At 33.3% G+C, this 17,575-nt stretch overlaps 1 protein-coding gene across 6 annotated transcripts in view; it reads left to right on the forward strand.

The window, feature by feature from the left end:
* The window catches only part of LOC111059681 (lysine-specific histone demethylase 1A), a 449,197-nt gene that overhangs the window by 70,438 nt on the left and 361,184 nt on the right, over nucleotides 1–17,575 (forward strand). The window contains exon 12 of one of the 6 annotated variants that reach the window (XM_039433014.1): nucleotides 5,951–5,982. The exons of 4 other annotated variants lie outside the window; for them this stretch is intronic. In XM_039433014.1, coding sequence (XP_039288948.1) covers nucleotides 5,951–5,967 — 17 coding nt within the window. In that variant the 3' untranslated portion in view covers nucleotides 5,968–5,982. One more of the 6 variants, XM_039433016.1, reaches the window with a different exon arrangement.

Here is a 17,575-nt window from a genome sequence, read left to right on the forward strand (position 1 = left end):
TACTGTTATAGAATAAAACAATTCTTAATATAAGTTTTTCAAACAGTATAAGTTTTTTCTGGTACTGTTCTCAATCAAACTTTCAAAATCGAATAACTTAAGTTGACTTATTCTCTACAAAAGTTTAGTAACAGTGTGATACCATCTACCCCTTGTAATATTATTCCTTGTACTAACGATTCTGCTACTTGAAAATGTTATGTATTAACAATAATATATCACGAACTACATCATGGATCTTCCGGAACCGGCTGGCAGAAACTACAAGTTTGAGACTGGTAACTGTGTTTACCTGATGCTGAAATATTTATAGCATCAGTAGACCAGTTACCTCTCTTCGACTTGGAATTTCATCATTGAGCAACGACAACACCTTGACCTGGATGACATCTACATCAACGCCTCATCATCTTTGATTAAGTTACTAAAAGCAATTTTTTTTGTAAAACTAGTATACATCATCCTTTTAAAGAAAAATATACCTACTATTCTTCTTCTTTGGCTACGCCTTATCCCAATCATATGGGGTCGGCATTTCCCTCCCTCAGCCGTCTCCTCCACAAAATCCTGTCCATCTCCTCCCCGTGTCTCCAACCCCTCTCCTGCAGATCAGCCTCCACACTGTCTCTCCACCTCATCCTTGGCCTTCCCCGCCTTCTCCTGCCACCCAGATCCAAATCTTGCACCCTCCGTCCCACATAATCCTCCTCACGTCTCTGCACATGTCCAAACCACCTCATCCTGGCCAAATTAATATAAATAGACCTACTATTAATATACAATAATATTATGTCGTTTATATAATAAGTAGTTATCATTATAGAAAGAATATTATTAAATATTTTTCACATAAACTCATAATTTTATGTTTCGCAAATTTAAGTTTACCCTTCCGTTTTTATTATAGGAAAATCTGGTTAAAACTTGTAGCTCATTTCAAGATATTTAAAATGGTGTATTTCAAGTCATACCTTTTTGATGTCCTATAATCTTAATTGTTCATTTAATATGCAGTATTCTTCTAATTCAACTCCTAATAGCACCATCAAAATTGTATGTTACCATTGTAATGTTTTCTTTTAATGAGGAAATAAATAGAGTAATTTAATATAATTTAATTTTATCTTCAAATCGCACATAATCTGAATCTCGCTCAGTCCAAAGATAGCATAAAGCTTATTTACTAGCATTGGGTGTATACGCCACTTAGATCATTTTTCATCATGTACTCTGATTTAAATGTTGTTTATTCATTGTATACCGTCAAGCAAGTACATATTTTATGTATGATACTTGAAAGAAACTTACACAAAGCTTTCATAAATTTGGGTTTAATATGAAGATATAAGTCTATTTAGATAAATAAGTACGCTTTTTTAAATTATTTAATCACATGTTTCGGCTATATGATGCCATTATCAAGTGATAATAGATTTATTTTTCATTTATATTCAAAAGAAGTCCTAAAGAAAAAAAGACTAGTTTATGTAGATAGTTTGAACTTTGTAGGTACTGTATATTATTATCAAATTGATGTATAAAATCGAATAACTTTGGTTGTTTCATTCATTTATTTATTCATAGACAATAGATACAATCCATGTGTAAACAACAGGCATCCACCCAAAACAGCTTTTAACCTTAATTAAAAATAAACAGTTTAGTCTAGAGCTTATGTCATAACTACTTATTCTCTTCAAAAACTGAATAACAGCGTGATATCATCTATTCGTAGTGATATTATTAGTACCGATTCTGTTACTTGAAAATGTTATGTTATGTATTGATATATGAGCAACAACATCATGGATCTTGCGGGACCAATGGCAGTCAGTCACTCAGAGTTTGAGACTGGTAACTCCGTTCACCTTTGTCAAAGTAATATTTGTGACATCGGTGAAGGAGCTACCTCTCTTCGACTTTGTATTTCTTCATTGAGCAACAGCACGACAACACTTCCTGGATGACGTCTTCATCGCCTCATTACCTTAAGCTACTTAAACATTAATTTGGTTTCTAAACTTTTTAGTAGTACTTTTAATACAGTTTTAGTTCGATTCAATTTGTGTATAATTATGATGTCTTTCATCGCCTCATGACCTTTTCTTAACAAGCCTGAATTGAAATTTTAAATTAGTTTCAATCTATATAATGATGGTCAATTAGGACAATCTATATAATGTCAGAAACGTCATGATGTACGAGCTATTTGTAATGTCTCTCCACTTATTTATTTTTGTATGCAACAATGATAAAAACAGATAATCACCAATGAGAGCATTACAAATATGAATTGTTAGTAATTAGTTATTATGTTTAGGGTACCAATGTAACGTAGATAATTCCCTGTATGAACAAAATAAGCTATTGCCTTTGACAATTATACATTATCTTCATCAAACAATCATGAAACAAGAACGGCCTTATATCAGAGATTGGTGAATAATTAAAACACATAAGTGGACAATCTATAATGTCAGAAACGTCATGATGTACGAGCTATTTGTAATGTCTCTCCACTTATTTATGTTTGTATCCAACAATGATAGAAACAGATAATCACTAATGAAAGCATTACAAATATGAATTGTATTTAATTATAATTATTATTTAACGAAAATCCTAAATGTCAATGTTGTTGTCAATGTCTGCAGTAGCAGAGGTCTTCGGGGTGATTTACAACATTTATTTAGGATTTTCGTGAAATAATAATATTATATATTAATTAGCATTTGAATAAATGCATTCTCTATTTAATTCCATCTGTAATGAATTGTATTGTTAAATTCAATTTCAATTGTTGAAAAGTAAAAAAAAAAATTAGGCTATTAGTCCAGTCAACGAGGGCTATAGAGGGATAAGTTTGGAAGACGATTTCTGACCCCGCAGTTTCATTTACGGTAATAAGGAGGTAAATATATCAGTATCCACCCCTACCCCCTGTACTAACGGGGTGGCCGTGGTTCAAAGGTACCATTATTTTGGTTCCTCGCACCTATCTCGAAAGTTGTGCAAACCTTTACTATTTTTGCTCTCACAACTTTACAAAAATTGAGTTCATTTGCTTATAAAGCATTGAATTCTCTCCAATTCGATGTATAAATTCACAATAAATTTAGGCATTCTCCTAGGCAGCAGCTTGAGTGTTGGGTATGAAATATTCATCATTTAGCTGCAAAGTTAAAAATTGTCTTCCAAACTTATCCCTCTATATCTTTTTCGAGTATTCATAGCCTGGACTATCATAATATATAGTACTGTATTTGATCAACTTATAAAATCGAAGAACTTTTGTTATCATAATTTTTCTCTACAAACGCTGAGTAACAGCGTAATAGAATAGAATAGAAATAGTCTTTATTCATCAGATGTAAGAAATACATTGGAACAGTGTCAATAGATTAAATATATATATATATATATATATATATAAATAAGACATAAGATATAAATAAGATATAAGTATATATAGACAAAAACGTTTCGTCAAAAATCAATGTTAAACTCTTGAAACGAATACAGCGACAATTTTACCAGATATTCCCTTAGATACTTTGCAAACATTGTTGGATCTTCTAATATTTGGAGACTGCTTGGCAACTTTACAAAACACTTCTTACCTCTGTGTATGTTTTTTTTCGTAAAAAGATCTAATCTGTGCCTCTCTGTTATACGACCAAACCTTGTATTATAACCGTGAGTGTTATTCCTCAAGTTTGTGTCACCAAATTTTTTGAAAAAGACTATAACATCATATATGTATTGTCCATATATTGTTAAAATTTCCAGGTCTGAGAAAGCTAATTTTACAGAATCAGTTCTATTGAGGTTCAGCATAATTCTTATTGCTCGTTTTTGCTGTTTTAGAATTTATCAACTTTAGAATAATATCAACTAGTAATTCATTACTGATTCTGTTAATTGAAAATGTAATTAATTCTATTATATCAATAACTAGGAACTACATCATGGATCTTGGGAAATCGGCCGGCAGTATCTCAAAGTTTGAGACTGGTAACTCCGTTCCACCAATTTGTGATACTTTCATACAATTGATGGAGGAGCTACCTCTCTTCGACTTTGTATTTCTTCATTGAACAACAGTACGACAACACTTCGTGGATGACGTCTTCATCGATTCATTACCTTAATTTACATAAACTCTTTAGTTACTTTAACATTAATTTAGTTACTGAACTTTTAATTTAGTTTCAGTTTAATTTAATTTGTATATGATTAGGGTTCTAAAGAGGATCCTCAGTGGAAACTGTTAAAAACTAAGAAGCTAATGCTGTTGATATATTCTAAGTAAACAAATAGTTCAACAAATATATCAACATCAATTAATAAATTACTATATATGTCCGTGTTTAAATAACAGAATAAAACAACGTGTGCTATTTCAATTCATAATATAAGTATCTGCATTTCTTTGCGGTTAGTTGTGAATATACAGTAAATAAAAACCTGAATAAAACACCATAAGTCATGGTAGGAACGGCGAGATGTTAACCTTAGCATATATATCCTTCAATGAAAGCCTAGGAAAATGAATTGTTAGAGACGGTACTATGTGAAAGCTGCAATATCATTGGATGCTATAGTAGCTTAAGGCTAGGCACACACCAGTTGGTCAAGAAAAGACAAGCCACGTTTAGTCACAATACTTCACATAGTTGCTGCTTATGAAGACATATCTAATTGCCATGACTAATCGGTGTGTGTTGCTTCATGAGCAACTATGTGAAGTATTGTGACTAACCGTGACTAGTATTGTCTTGACTAACTGGTGCGTGCCCACCCTAATAGTTATGAAATCTGTGTTTTATATAATATAACCCTATACATTTTACTTTTTCCTTTCCCCTATCTAATATCATAGTTTATTTTTGAACCATCCTTGTACTATCTATAATTCAGTAGTTTCAACTGTAATTCTAATGTTTAATTATTACAAATGAAAGAAAATGTGTTAGGAAAAATTACAAAACTTAGCAAAGAGCTTATGATGTTATTATAGCCTTTGTCATAGAATAAAACAATGTAAGTAAAAGTTTTCTCTGCCTTTGTATTTTTGAAAACTAAATTCATTACACTAAAATTTGAATAATTTTTCATAGTTATCGGTGTTGGTTATATCAAAATGTTGCATGTATGATCAGTGCCGTTTGTCAGTGTACACTCTCTCTCGCTCATTAATATTGCTGTTGTGTTTTTGGTGTATAAAATTTTGAATTTTGTAAACAGTTTGTTAATTGTATTTATTGAGTTGAGTAGAGTTTTGTATTTTTTTCTGGTCTGGTAACTTAATTTGTTAATAATAATTGATTTTAGATCAATTAATTAAGTTGATGAGATTATCTTATTTTCTGTTATTGTGACTTGAGTTTAATGCGCTTCATGTTTATTTTTAGTAAGATTTTGAGTAAAAATACACAAATTGTTCATATTGTTGAAAAGTTTAAAATGTTCACGAGTCTGTTGTTATAATGTAAATAAATAGACGACATTTATGAGCATATACATTTTCTCGAAAATACTTTATAAGATAGTATCCTAGTACTAATTGATTTTGATTCTGTAGTTACTTTACTTGGTAACTTTTCAAAAAATGTCGAGCTAACTCGCTCACTCATTAATGTTTGCATCGAATTCCACTATTCCTCTAATTAGTTGTGAAGATCAATCAATACAAATCTCCTGAAATAAGAATTTGAATATTCATAACATTTCAGTACAAAGTACACTATACTAGATCACTTTTTCACTTTCTGTAGTATCTTATATTCTATTTTCATTGTGTGAGATTAATTTGGTTTTTAATATTATTGAAGAAAGATAGGGATTCATCAGAGTTTTTATTTTATTAGTAACTGTTTTTAACATTGTAACTATATTCTTCTTTGTTTCAGGTGAGTTTTATTAAACATGATTTTCTGAAATTTTCGAGATTTGGTAAGTTTATAGTTGAATGTTACATTTGTTGAAATTTCGTCCAAAATCTTAGCTTTTTGATTGTGATTATTGTCATAGTAATTTCCGTCCTAACATCTTAGTATTTCCTTTCTCTTAGTTTTTTTATTCATGTTGATTTTTCATCAGTTTTATGTTAATTTTAATTTTATTTTCTAATATTTCATGTTAATTTTTCAACATCTTACTATCTCCTTTCTGTTAGTTGTTTCTATTGATGTTCAGTTTCCATCAGTTTTTAATTCTGTATCTCTATCCAACACTCTTAAAATCTTCCAGAACTTTATTATGGACTTCAGATGCATCGAATTCTTTTTCCAATCTCATAGAGCAGGTGCTCTAGCACATTCCATCCTCTCACAAAGTCTGTCAAAAAATTATTGATAGCTTGGGGGTTTGAAGAACCTTAAACTTGGAAGAAGGACAAGATCTCCATATTATGATTGCTATCAGTTAGTGAGCTATAAACGTGAACAGACAGAGGTGAACTAACTGATTTACAATCGATATTTCACGGTTGATTACGTTGTAGGCTGTTTGTTTGTCGGTTCGCAGCCAACCACGGTTTTCAATCAACAATAAAAGTCAGCCAACTATTCATCGGGTTTAGATTGCTATTCATCATTCTGTTGCACTGCTTATGAGCAATTTGTATTTTATCTCTGTAAATTTAAAAGTTCAACTTGCAAAATGTTATTACTAGAAAGCGTCGTTGTGAAACTTGCAGTTAGACTTTAAGGTGCATTTTCGTTTGTGCGTAAACTTCCGCAGTCGACGACGACAAGCATTGTTGACATTCATATTGTCCAAATTTCAAGTGTGCTGAAACAGCTGATCAAATAACTTTTCATTATTTGTGTTTATTATTCAAGAATCAAACTTTCTAATAATATCAACTTATTGCCATTTAAAAGTATAAACTCAACCTCCCCCATTGAAACATAATTAAACATAATACTTCAGATTATTTAGACAAATTGAAATCTACCCAATCTGAGATCCTCATCCTGTCGTGGTCGACGACGACATTTACGCACGAACGAAACCCAGCTTAAAATGAATTAATTGTGTCGAACAGATTGTGTGTGAAATGCAAGTTGGTGTTGAAGTTTCCCGCTAGATCGAATGATTTGGTCCCGTTTTACGTTAATTTTGAGAGGAGCCAATTTGTTCGAGAGAAATGTATTAATTCTTAACTAGTGTTGCCACTCCGAGATACAAGCTGAATTAATTATTAAATTACTGTAGTTCAATCATTAATATACTGTAGTTCCATCGGAGCGAAGCTTCTATAATGCAGTGAGTTAACTTGAAATTAGTTACTAGTAAACTAGTTAACTAGTAGGAGAATACCAATTTTCGGTGGAGATGTATGGTTTTGTTCTTCTTGGTTTTGTCGTTATTTAAGACCTGATTGCACAATAGCCTGTTAATTTTTTATTATGATTGAATGCCAGAAGTCGAGAACAATCAGAGAGTGCTTCCTTGAAATGAAGGATTCTCTGATTGACCCCGTGGCATTTGATCACGGTTAAAATTTAACAGGCTTTCGTGCAACTGAGACTTAGACTGATGATGATTTTCATTCTCTTCGATTGCTGTTTGACACTACTTGCATAAGTTCACATTGGTATTCCAATTAGAACCATGTTTTACGTTATGAAAGTAATTTCTTCCCTTTTTGAATAAGCAATATGTTGTACTTGTAAGAAAATTGACTTAAAATTAAAATTTTCTAGATTCAGTTTGGATTGTTCACAATGATTAGCCTAGAATAGTTTTTATTGATCAACAAATAAATAAATATACATGGATCACATCAAGTAGTGATATAAGAAAACATAAAACAAACATCCAAATCAAATCAAATTTTTCGTTATTTTGACATCAATAGGTTACAATAATTTGAAACAAAACCATTTTTCAATCATGAACAGTAAATAACTATTACAGCATCGCATAATTTTTCACATTGTGATATAAATGATAAAAATTATTCAAAATTGCATACTTAATCCAACAAGATGTCAAAAAAAGGAATACTACTTGCTTAATTATTAAAATTGTTTGCAAGTAGGAATAAAAAGTTTTTCAATTGCTGCATTCATGCACAGATTCACATACTACTCACGCATTATGATATTATTTCATGTATAACTAAAATCAAAATTAACCAATCACAGTGAACAAACTCCTAAACCGAATTACAATTGATAGATCAAAATAATAGCTCGGTCAGGCTTGTACAGTATTTGTTTGATAGGTCTGTAAGCGCACTGTGGCGTATTATCCTGAAATATTGTTAATTTGACACAGCAATGGGACTCAACTACACAACACATGCATTGAACAGAATAATGGCCGGTGTTGTCTGGCTGTGGCACACTTCATCACATCGCAACGCGATGGTAAATACGTTTTGAATGGACCGTGACAACGCCCGCTTACAGCTACAGAGCTAACAATAATAATAAATTGAAGATGTAACACCACCGGCATAAATAGACGCGTGTAGATTGAAAACGGTCTTGTCTGTTGTTGGTTGTGTGTGTATGGTTTGAGAAAAAGTACTGTAAATGGAGGTGGTTTCCGAGTTAGTTATTATTATAGGAGGAGCCATAGTCAACAATCGGTTGTGTTCCGTTATTTATGCTGATATCATCGTATCGCATCCCTGGTCAATAGGAGGAGAGGAGTCTGCTTTTCTCACTTACCGTTTTCCCTCATTGGAAACCAGTCGTGGCCGGCAGCGGTCGTCGTAATCATGCATACGAAGCGATGACGGACCGCTAACAAGAGTGCGAGCCGGATTGGATTGGATTGGATTGTATTGCTGGCAGCGTGGGGCATGTTGCAGCCAGCGGTTTCCCCTGCTTTTTAATTAGAAATATGATTTGTTTTTAGTCTGTCATCGCCCTCTCTGTTATAACTGCTCGCTGGTCGATCCGGCTACGCGAAACCTATTTGCGCCGTCTCTGTATAGGGAAGGAGGGGGTAGGAGAGATTCTTGCATTCGTTTCATGAAACATACGATGGATGGATTTGGAAATTCTCAATTATTACAAATTCAAATTTTATTTATTCAAACTTACAATATTTACATTCAGAATCAATAAGAAAAACAAAAACACACAGCTCAGTAAGATGGAAAATAATAAATAAAATAGATACTGGTATGTTTTATTGGAAAGAAATTTGTGAATTTAAATAAAAACACAATTACAATTCAGTTATACCCCGATGATAAATATTGCAATCGGTGAAAAACAAAACTGTGCATTACTGGGAACGATAAGAAGAGAGTAGGAGAGATTCTTACATTCGTTTCATGGAACATTCGATGGATATAAGTACCGGAAAAGATAGCAAGAGAGTAGGAGAGATTCTTGCATTTGTTTCATGAAACACTCGATGGATAAAAGTACTGGGAAAGATAGCAAGAGAGTAGTTAAGATTCTTGCATTTGTTTCATGAAACATACGATGGATGGAAGTGCCGGGAAAGATAACAAGAGAGTAGGAGAGATTTTTACATTCGTTTCATGAGACTTACGATTGATGGAAGTACTAGATAATTCTAAACTACAATTCAGTTATTCCTCGATTATAAATATTGCAGTCGGGGAAAAACAAATCTGTGCATTATAAGAAAGTATACTGAAAAGGATTGACCAGATATTAGTCTAAGTATTGCTAATGGTATCTAACTGTCGAAAAGAAAATCTATCAAGGAAGTATCAATCTATTCAAGGAAGTTGAATCTCGTATCGTATTGATCTCGTATCATCAATGAGCACAAGGTATTTTCAAATTAGTATTTTCATAAGATTGTGGGAGAATTTACAGATAAAGGCCGAAAGGTGAACTGAGAGGTTTTTCCAGACTGAGAACTGAGAAAGAACTGGAGAATTTCAGGATTTAGTAAGTTCGATTGTTTTCTATTTTTGGAAACACCAAACCTTTAAAAACAGTTGGAGTTTTGGCGGTATGGATTTCAGGATTCATAAAAAATAGTTCTTCATTTTTCAATTCTTCTATTTCCAACTCGATCAGTGGTCAGTGAACTTTTATATGTTACTTACTCATTTCATAAAAGTTTTCCTGACGTGTCCTCAAATATTGACTACCTGTACAAAACTCTCCTCAGTAAATATCTTGCATAATATCTCAATTCCCTCTCAACTTCAGCTGTTCCTTATTCATAATTCTTCATAAATCATGTTGAGTGTTGAAAAAGTGTCTGTTCCTTTTTCCAAATCTGAAACTTAGAATGTACTCTAAGAGGTGAATCATGAAACAGCAATGTATTCATACAGGTGGAGTTGGTGTTCTTTGATTCACTTGTGTATTATTGCTCTGTAGCCTTCTATCTTCATGCCATTTTTCATAGTGCGGTTCTCATTGAAAATTCTGCATCGTTGCCTTTTAGAGACCACCAGCAAATCACAGGACAGATGAACAGTGTAGTCGACATCTTCATCTCCAATCAACATGAATCAAACAGCATGTTTGGAGCGAGTTAACATTTTAACAACAATAACCATAATTATGAGACAGTGTTGGTCGTAAGCGGAGAATTACGACGCGATGCCGAATGCAAGAATAGCATTAGCTAAACGATTAGACAAAGTCACGACAATAAACTATCATTGCTTATTACGTTGGGCCCGCCATAAAATTCGTATGGCATCCATCAAGTTGAATAGTTTATGGGAAACAAATGGACATGCGGGTTCGTCATTAAATTGTGCACTTTGTCATGCAGCAGTGCGCATGCGCTCGGGTAACGAACAAGATTTATGCTGAATCCCTTGTAACTGCAGTTGGATGCAGGATGCGTTGATTGTGGCATTAATGATTCGAGTGTTTTTATGAGTTGGAATTCGTGGAAATTAATAATTCTTATTGCAAATTTATTGGGATGGAATGAAATATGTTTGGGTTTTGTTCATGGATTGATTCGTATTTTATAAGAGAGGAGTTCTTATGCTAAACTTGATGTGGTTGGAGTGATGAAGTGAGTGGCGACTCCAGTGATGGAGTGATTGACAGACCAAGTGTACACACTAGCTAAAGAACTTAATGAAAAATCTGGTGTGGCGCACTCACACAACTTTCCTTGCCGTTATGAAAATTGATCACTTGACGCTAGTGTTCCCGCGCATCTTAAGTCTACTATTCATTTGAGCCAGCAGCTGGTGACAGGGTAATAACGCTGAAGACACACGAGGTGTGCTATCTCTTCATAGTGAATCATCTAATAGAATCAATAGTTGCCAACAGTTTTCAATTGGATAATCACATTTTCTCGAATTTCGAGCTTATTTTTAACTTTAGGTGAAAATGTTACTGAACATTAGTTGTAGAGATTCTCATGCTGAATATTTTCCATTAAAATTTTTTTGTTTAAACTGTATCTGAAGCCTGATAATTGAGAATCTGAAATCGAACTTTGCATAGATGGGGCGGAGTTCCTGAAATTTTTACAGATATGGGACTTGTGGCAGTTGATAGAGCTTATCGATGACTATTTCAGGTATAACTTTAATCAAAATCCTTGGAGCCGTTTTCGAGAAAATCGCGAAAAACCCTGTTTTTGACAACATTTTCGCTATTTAAGCCGCCATCTTGAATCGCATTTGATCGAAATTGTTCGTGTCGGATCCTTATATTGTAAGGGCCTCACGTTCCAAATTTCAAGTCATTCCGTTAATTGGGAGATGAGATATCGTGTACACAGACGCACATACACTCATACACACACACACACACACACCCACACACACACACACACACACACACACACACACACACACACACACACACACACACACACACACACACACACACACAACACACACACACACATACATACATACATACATACAGAGCAATAGCCAAAAACCACTTTTTTGGACTCAGGGTACCTTGAAACCTATAGAAATTTAGTAATTGGGGTACCTTAATTTTTTTCGGAAAGCAATACTTTCCTTACCTATGGTAATAGGGCAAGGAGAGTAAAAATGTGAATATGAGGGATTGATGAAGGTCTGAAATCGATAAGGAATTGGGGGTTGATAGAGGGTTTTCAGTTACAATCAAAGCTCCAAATTCATATTGTGTGATACAATTTCCACTCATTCGTTTCTGTCGCTTTTACAATTCTCCTTGTCTTCCCGTTATGGAAAACTCCTCTGTAATTCCCTTAATATTTTACCACTCAACTGTTGTATTTTATATCCGAAATTTCTCTGCTATATTTTACTAGAATATTATATAATATATTTTACTACTATTGGGGTTTAAAATCTTGAAATCGCAATTTAGAAAATAATTTCCACTACTACTTCGGCCTATTTTTTGGAATAAATTGAAATTGGTTCCATATTTTTATATTTGAAAAGGTTCATTATGTTTCATAATTGCTCCGAATAACTCAATCAATTAATAGGCCTGAGGTAAGACATGTGGTGGTGATGGAAAATGCAGGAAAATTTGGCAATATATATATTATTGATCAACTCACCGCTATATATTATAGTCCTCATAAGACCGGTCGACACGATACGGGCAACGACGTATATGCGTTATCTCTCCTTCACATATGAAGCACGTTCAGTTCTCAGCACATCATCATACGGCACAACCCGACACAACCCGAGATGTGACGTCACACTCAATTGCCAAATCAAGGAAGGGAATGGGATAGGTGGTGAATAGAATTTGATATTTTATTTTATTTCGAATTACCTTAAATTATTAATAATTTGGAAAATATTATCATCTTGTAGAATATTTTTGTTTTTGGCCGATCAATCTATCAGCTGTATGGAAGGAGCGCTCTCTGTTATCGGATAATGAACTCAGAGATTGGCGCCTATTTTCAAAATTCTTTTGATTAATCTATTTTTATTGGAAAATATGCCGTGACACTACTTATTGTACCAAATTACATAATTTTACCTTGGCTTCTCACATTTCACCTATATATTGAGTATATCAATCTTCAAAATGAACTAATTACACATCATATTCGAATTTCCATTGAATTTCATTCCAGATCCAATTAATAGATACAATACTATAGTGAGGTCCACGTTATAATGGCAGTAGAGAAAGATAGGAGGAAAACGCTACCACCGATCCTATGTCTTGTAGTTCTTGTAGCACCGATCAATGCCTTACGGTAGCTGATAAAGGTTTATTGATGTAATATTAACGGTTCATTCTCGTTTAAAATAATCAATTATATTTTATTAAGCAAGATATTATATTTATCAATATTTTCATAATGAGTTTTCGTGATTAAGATAAAATATTCTGTTAATAATTCTACATTGTTGAAAGACGATCTGGCAACAGAGCAAAGTGAGAAAGAGATAGCACTATCCGCTCTGTTGAATGATAGACAAGGATAGCAATACAGTCAGCTGTTGTTTTAGGAGTACGTTTGAGTTTCTTTTCGAATTTTAAAATTTTCAATTATTAATACAGTATTTTCAGTTATTAGTGATGATTTAGTGAAGTATTATTATTTAATGTGGTTTTCAACTTTCCTAAATTCTAAATTCCTAGTTTATAAATATTTTGGACTCAAAATTGGACAAAAAACGTGTAGTGTAAACATAACCTATTTTTGGACAATTTCTATCTAAATTTGGGAAAGGAACAGTTTTGGGCTTTAAGCCTGTTGTTCCTTTCCCAATCATTCATAGTTGAGAATGATTGTATCTATTAATGTATAAATAAATAATACCATTGCTAATCAAGCACTGCCATTATAACGTGGACCTCACCATAGTATGTTTAAAGAAGCTTGAAATATTGAACTTGTTTTCCAATATTTCACGAATATACATAGTAGTACAATGTATAAATAATGGTAGTGATACTTTACAATACAAAGAGATATGGTGATAGAGCGGTTATTATAAAGAAGGATTGCAAATTTAAACGAGATGGAAACTGAGCGATCAATCGAAAATTTTTATATTGTGTTTCAACTTCAACTAATATGATATCTAGCTTCAATGAAAACGCAGCTTCAATGTTCTTGAGAAGAAATACCAACAGAGAGATACAGAACAAGCAAACGTGAGTGTGATTCTGCATTCAGATTTTTCTTGCTTCAGATTCTGCCTTCAGGATGTGATAGTTCTAAAAATGTTGAAGGAATAAGTGCCGGTTGTACAAAGCCCGGTTAAATTTTAACCGTGATTAATTCCACGAGAACCAATCAGAGAAGCCGTCTAATCAAAAAGGGCTTCTCTAATAGGTGCTCGTGAAATTAATCACGGTTAAAATTTAACCGACTTTCGTGCAAACGGGCCTAAGAATGTTGAGGAATGTAGGTATGTTGCCATGTGTAACCTTATCTAAATTTGGGAGAGGAATTACCTTATTAGTAGGTAACCTTACCTTACAAGGTTACCTTATTTTTCCTCTCCCCTATTATTTTGATGATGTACTTATTGTATGAATCAATGAAGATATTCAAGAAGAACAATGTTAGAAGAAGAAACATGGAGACTTGAACAAGGAAGACAAAACAAAAAATCTGGTGTGGCGCACTCACACAACTTTCCTTGCTGTTATGAAAATTTATCACCTGACGCTAGTGTACACGCGCATCTCAAGTCTACTATTCTAGGATCTGCCAGCTGGTGACAGGACAATAACGCTGGAGACACACGAAGTCTGCTATCTCTTCATAGTGAATAATTTAAAAGAAACAACAGTTGCCAACAGTTTGCATTATTGAATAAATACATTTTCTCGAATGTCGAGCTTATTTCCAATTTTAGGTGAAAATGTCATTGAACATCAATTGTAGAGATTTCTATGTTCAATCTTTTCCACTTGAATTTTTTTGTTTAAATTGTATCTGAAGCCTGATAATTGAGAATCTAAAATCACACTTTGCATTGATGGGGCGGAGCTCCTGAAATTTTTACAGATATGGAACTTGTGGCAGTTAATAGAACTTATCAATGTCTATTTTAGGTATAAATTTGATCAAAAACGTTGGAGCCATTTTCGAGAAAATCGCGAAAAACCCCGTTTTTTTGTTAACATTTTCGCCATTTTAGCCGCCATCTTGAATTTGATTTGTTCGAAATTGTTCGTATCGGATCCTTATAGGGGAAGCACTTTAAGTTCCAAATTTCAAGTCATTCCGTTAATTGGGAGATGAGATATCGTGTACACAGACGCACATACACTCATACACCACACACACAACACACACAACACACACACACACACACACACACACACACACTATATATATATATATATATATATATATATATTATATATACAGACCAATACCCAAAACACTTTTTTTGGACTCAGGGACCTTGAAACTTATAGAAATTTATAAATTGGGGTACCTTAATTTTTTTCGGAAAGCAATACTTTCCTTACCTATGGTAATAGGGCAAGGAAAGTAAAAAGAAGCGTAACACCGTATCGAATCGGTGAAATGCTCAATTGCTATCATAATATATGAGCACCTAAGTAAAGTTCCACTTTTACACAGTTTTCTTCTTTCATCTATTTTATTTTCTCCGTCACTGAGTGCCACTGAATATTGTACTATATTCTATGTCTTGTCTGCTCTAGATTAGATTGTATCCGGGCGATTTTGTACATGATTTGTGAGACCATCCTCCACCTCAGATATTCTCAGTGTTTGATAACAGTGATTCGTGGCCGGCCGTGCTGTGCTCAACAGCAGTCTGTAAACACAATCAACACTAACATACTACCATATCTCTCTTTTGATGACTTTTATTGCTAGTGTCAAAACGTGAACGGCGAAACTAACGGTTCAGGTTGAAAAGTTTGTTCTTATCTTAGCTGCTGCAATTTTGCATACTGTTCACGTTGGCGCTTAGTTTTCTCACGCGGTTGCATGCAGAATTTGCAAACAGCCTGAACAGTTTAGTTTTATTCTTGGCCTCAACGTCTGAACTTTTCATTTTTTCACAAAATTTACTGGGGCATTAAGTTGAAGCTCAAGCTGGAACTGAATTACCCTCAAGGATTGATGAATCCAGGCACGTAGCGAGTTCCAAGTGGAAGAGGAAGGAAGAAGGAAGCTCCTTCTTGTGATAACGGTGGATGTTTTGTGATACTTTGCTGAAACTGTTGCATGTTTATCTTAAGGTTCTGAAAAATTCAAGCAAACAATAAAAAAATTGGAAACGTACGTTTATATGACCGCGGCTTCTACCTAGGAAGAATACCATTGATTCTTATATAGTGAGGTCCACGTTATAATGGCAGTGTAGGATTGACAATACTGTTGCTGTCCTTTTCTATCATACAACAAAACAGATAGCGCTATCTCTCTCTAGCTTTGCGATGTTGTCTGTTTTCCAGAATATTTTATTTTTATTAGTGATTTTACAAAAGTAGACAAAGAATTCTCAGTCGTCATTTTTTTCTTCATTCTATCAAAATACTTTAGTGCACAAGTCGTATAATTGATTTAAAATGTATTTTTGAATCAATTAAATAATTTTTAGACATTACCGTATAAGAAACACAAATTAAAATACATGAAATGACATTTTAAAAGTAGATAACTAACCATCCTAGACTTCATCCATGCTTCAGTTAGCCTACACGTATAGGTTAGACCTACTCGTACCGGTATAAATAATATTGAAAGGTTATTTCAGAATTATTTCCATTGAAATTACTTATTTTCAATAGGATTTCTATTTTCTCTTATTTTTAAAAGATATTGGAATAGAATACCTACCAAATAACTTAATTTATGTTGTTTTGAGATTCAGATTGGTGTATCACAGCTTTTTAAAATAGCCGCCATTTCAGGTTTGTATAAAATAAAATCTGATCTCAGTTATGGAAGCAAATTTTTGAATCAATTATGAAAAAATATATTCTTGATTGATTTGACATTAAATTGATTATTTTATCAAGGAAATTATAATTATTATAGATCAATTTAATTGGATGAATTGAGTAACAGCTGTGTAAAGTAACTGAGTTGAGCTGAGTTGAGTGACTTAGTGGCAAAATGGAGAGACTTGGCAACGTTTCTCTCCTATCTTTCTTCACTGCCATTATAACGTGGACCTCACTATAGAAGCTTTAACACATTGGTAGACTGCATAATATGTGTGAGATCTCCCATAAGAATCAAAGGTAATTATTCTTGGTCGTTGGCCGCAGTCGCATATACTAAAGCTTACCTTTACATTGCAGTTTTTGGTAAATCTTGAAGTATTTTCTGTATTTGATGTCAAACTGAAAACAATATCAATTTCTATCCATATTTAAAATTACCTTTTGATAAATCTTTTTTGAATGTTACAATTTGGAATTGAACTGGAAAATTTCACTATATATTTTCTTTAGTAATTCATTTACTCATACAACTTACATTATAAGCTGGCTTACATTCCAGTTTCTAAGTAATAAAACCAACGTAGCTATCAATCAACAAGTCGAATTAAGATAGTTTTACAAAGTATGTACAAAATTATTCTGCGTAGTGAACATGAATTGAAATTTGATGATGATAATATAACTGTGGTGTATCTAGGTGCATAAATTGTACAATTTTGACC

Source organism: Nilaparvata lugens, chromosome 7, assembly GCF_014356525.2.
Source record: "Nilaparvata lugens isolate BPH chromosome 7, ASM1435652v1, whole genome shotgun sequence".
NCBI classification, from domain to species: Eukaryota; Metazoa; Arthropoda; class Insecta; order Hemiptera; family Delphacidae; genus Nilaparvata; species Nilaparvata lugens.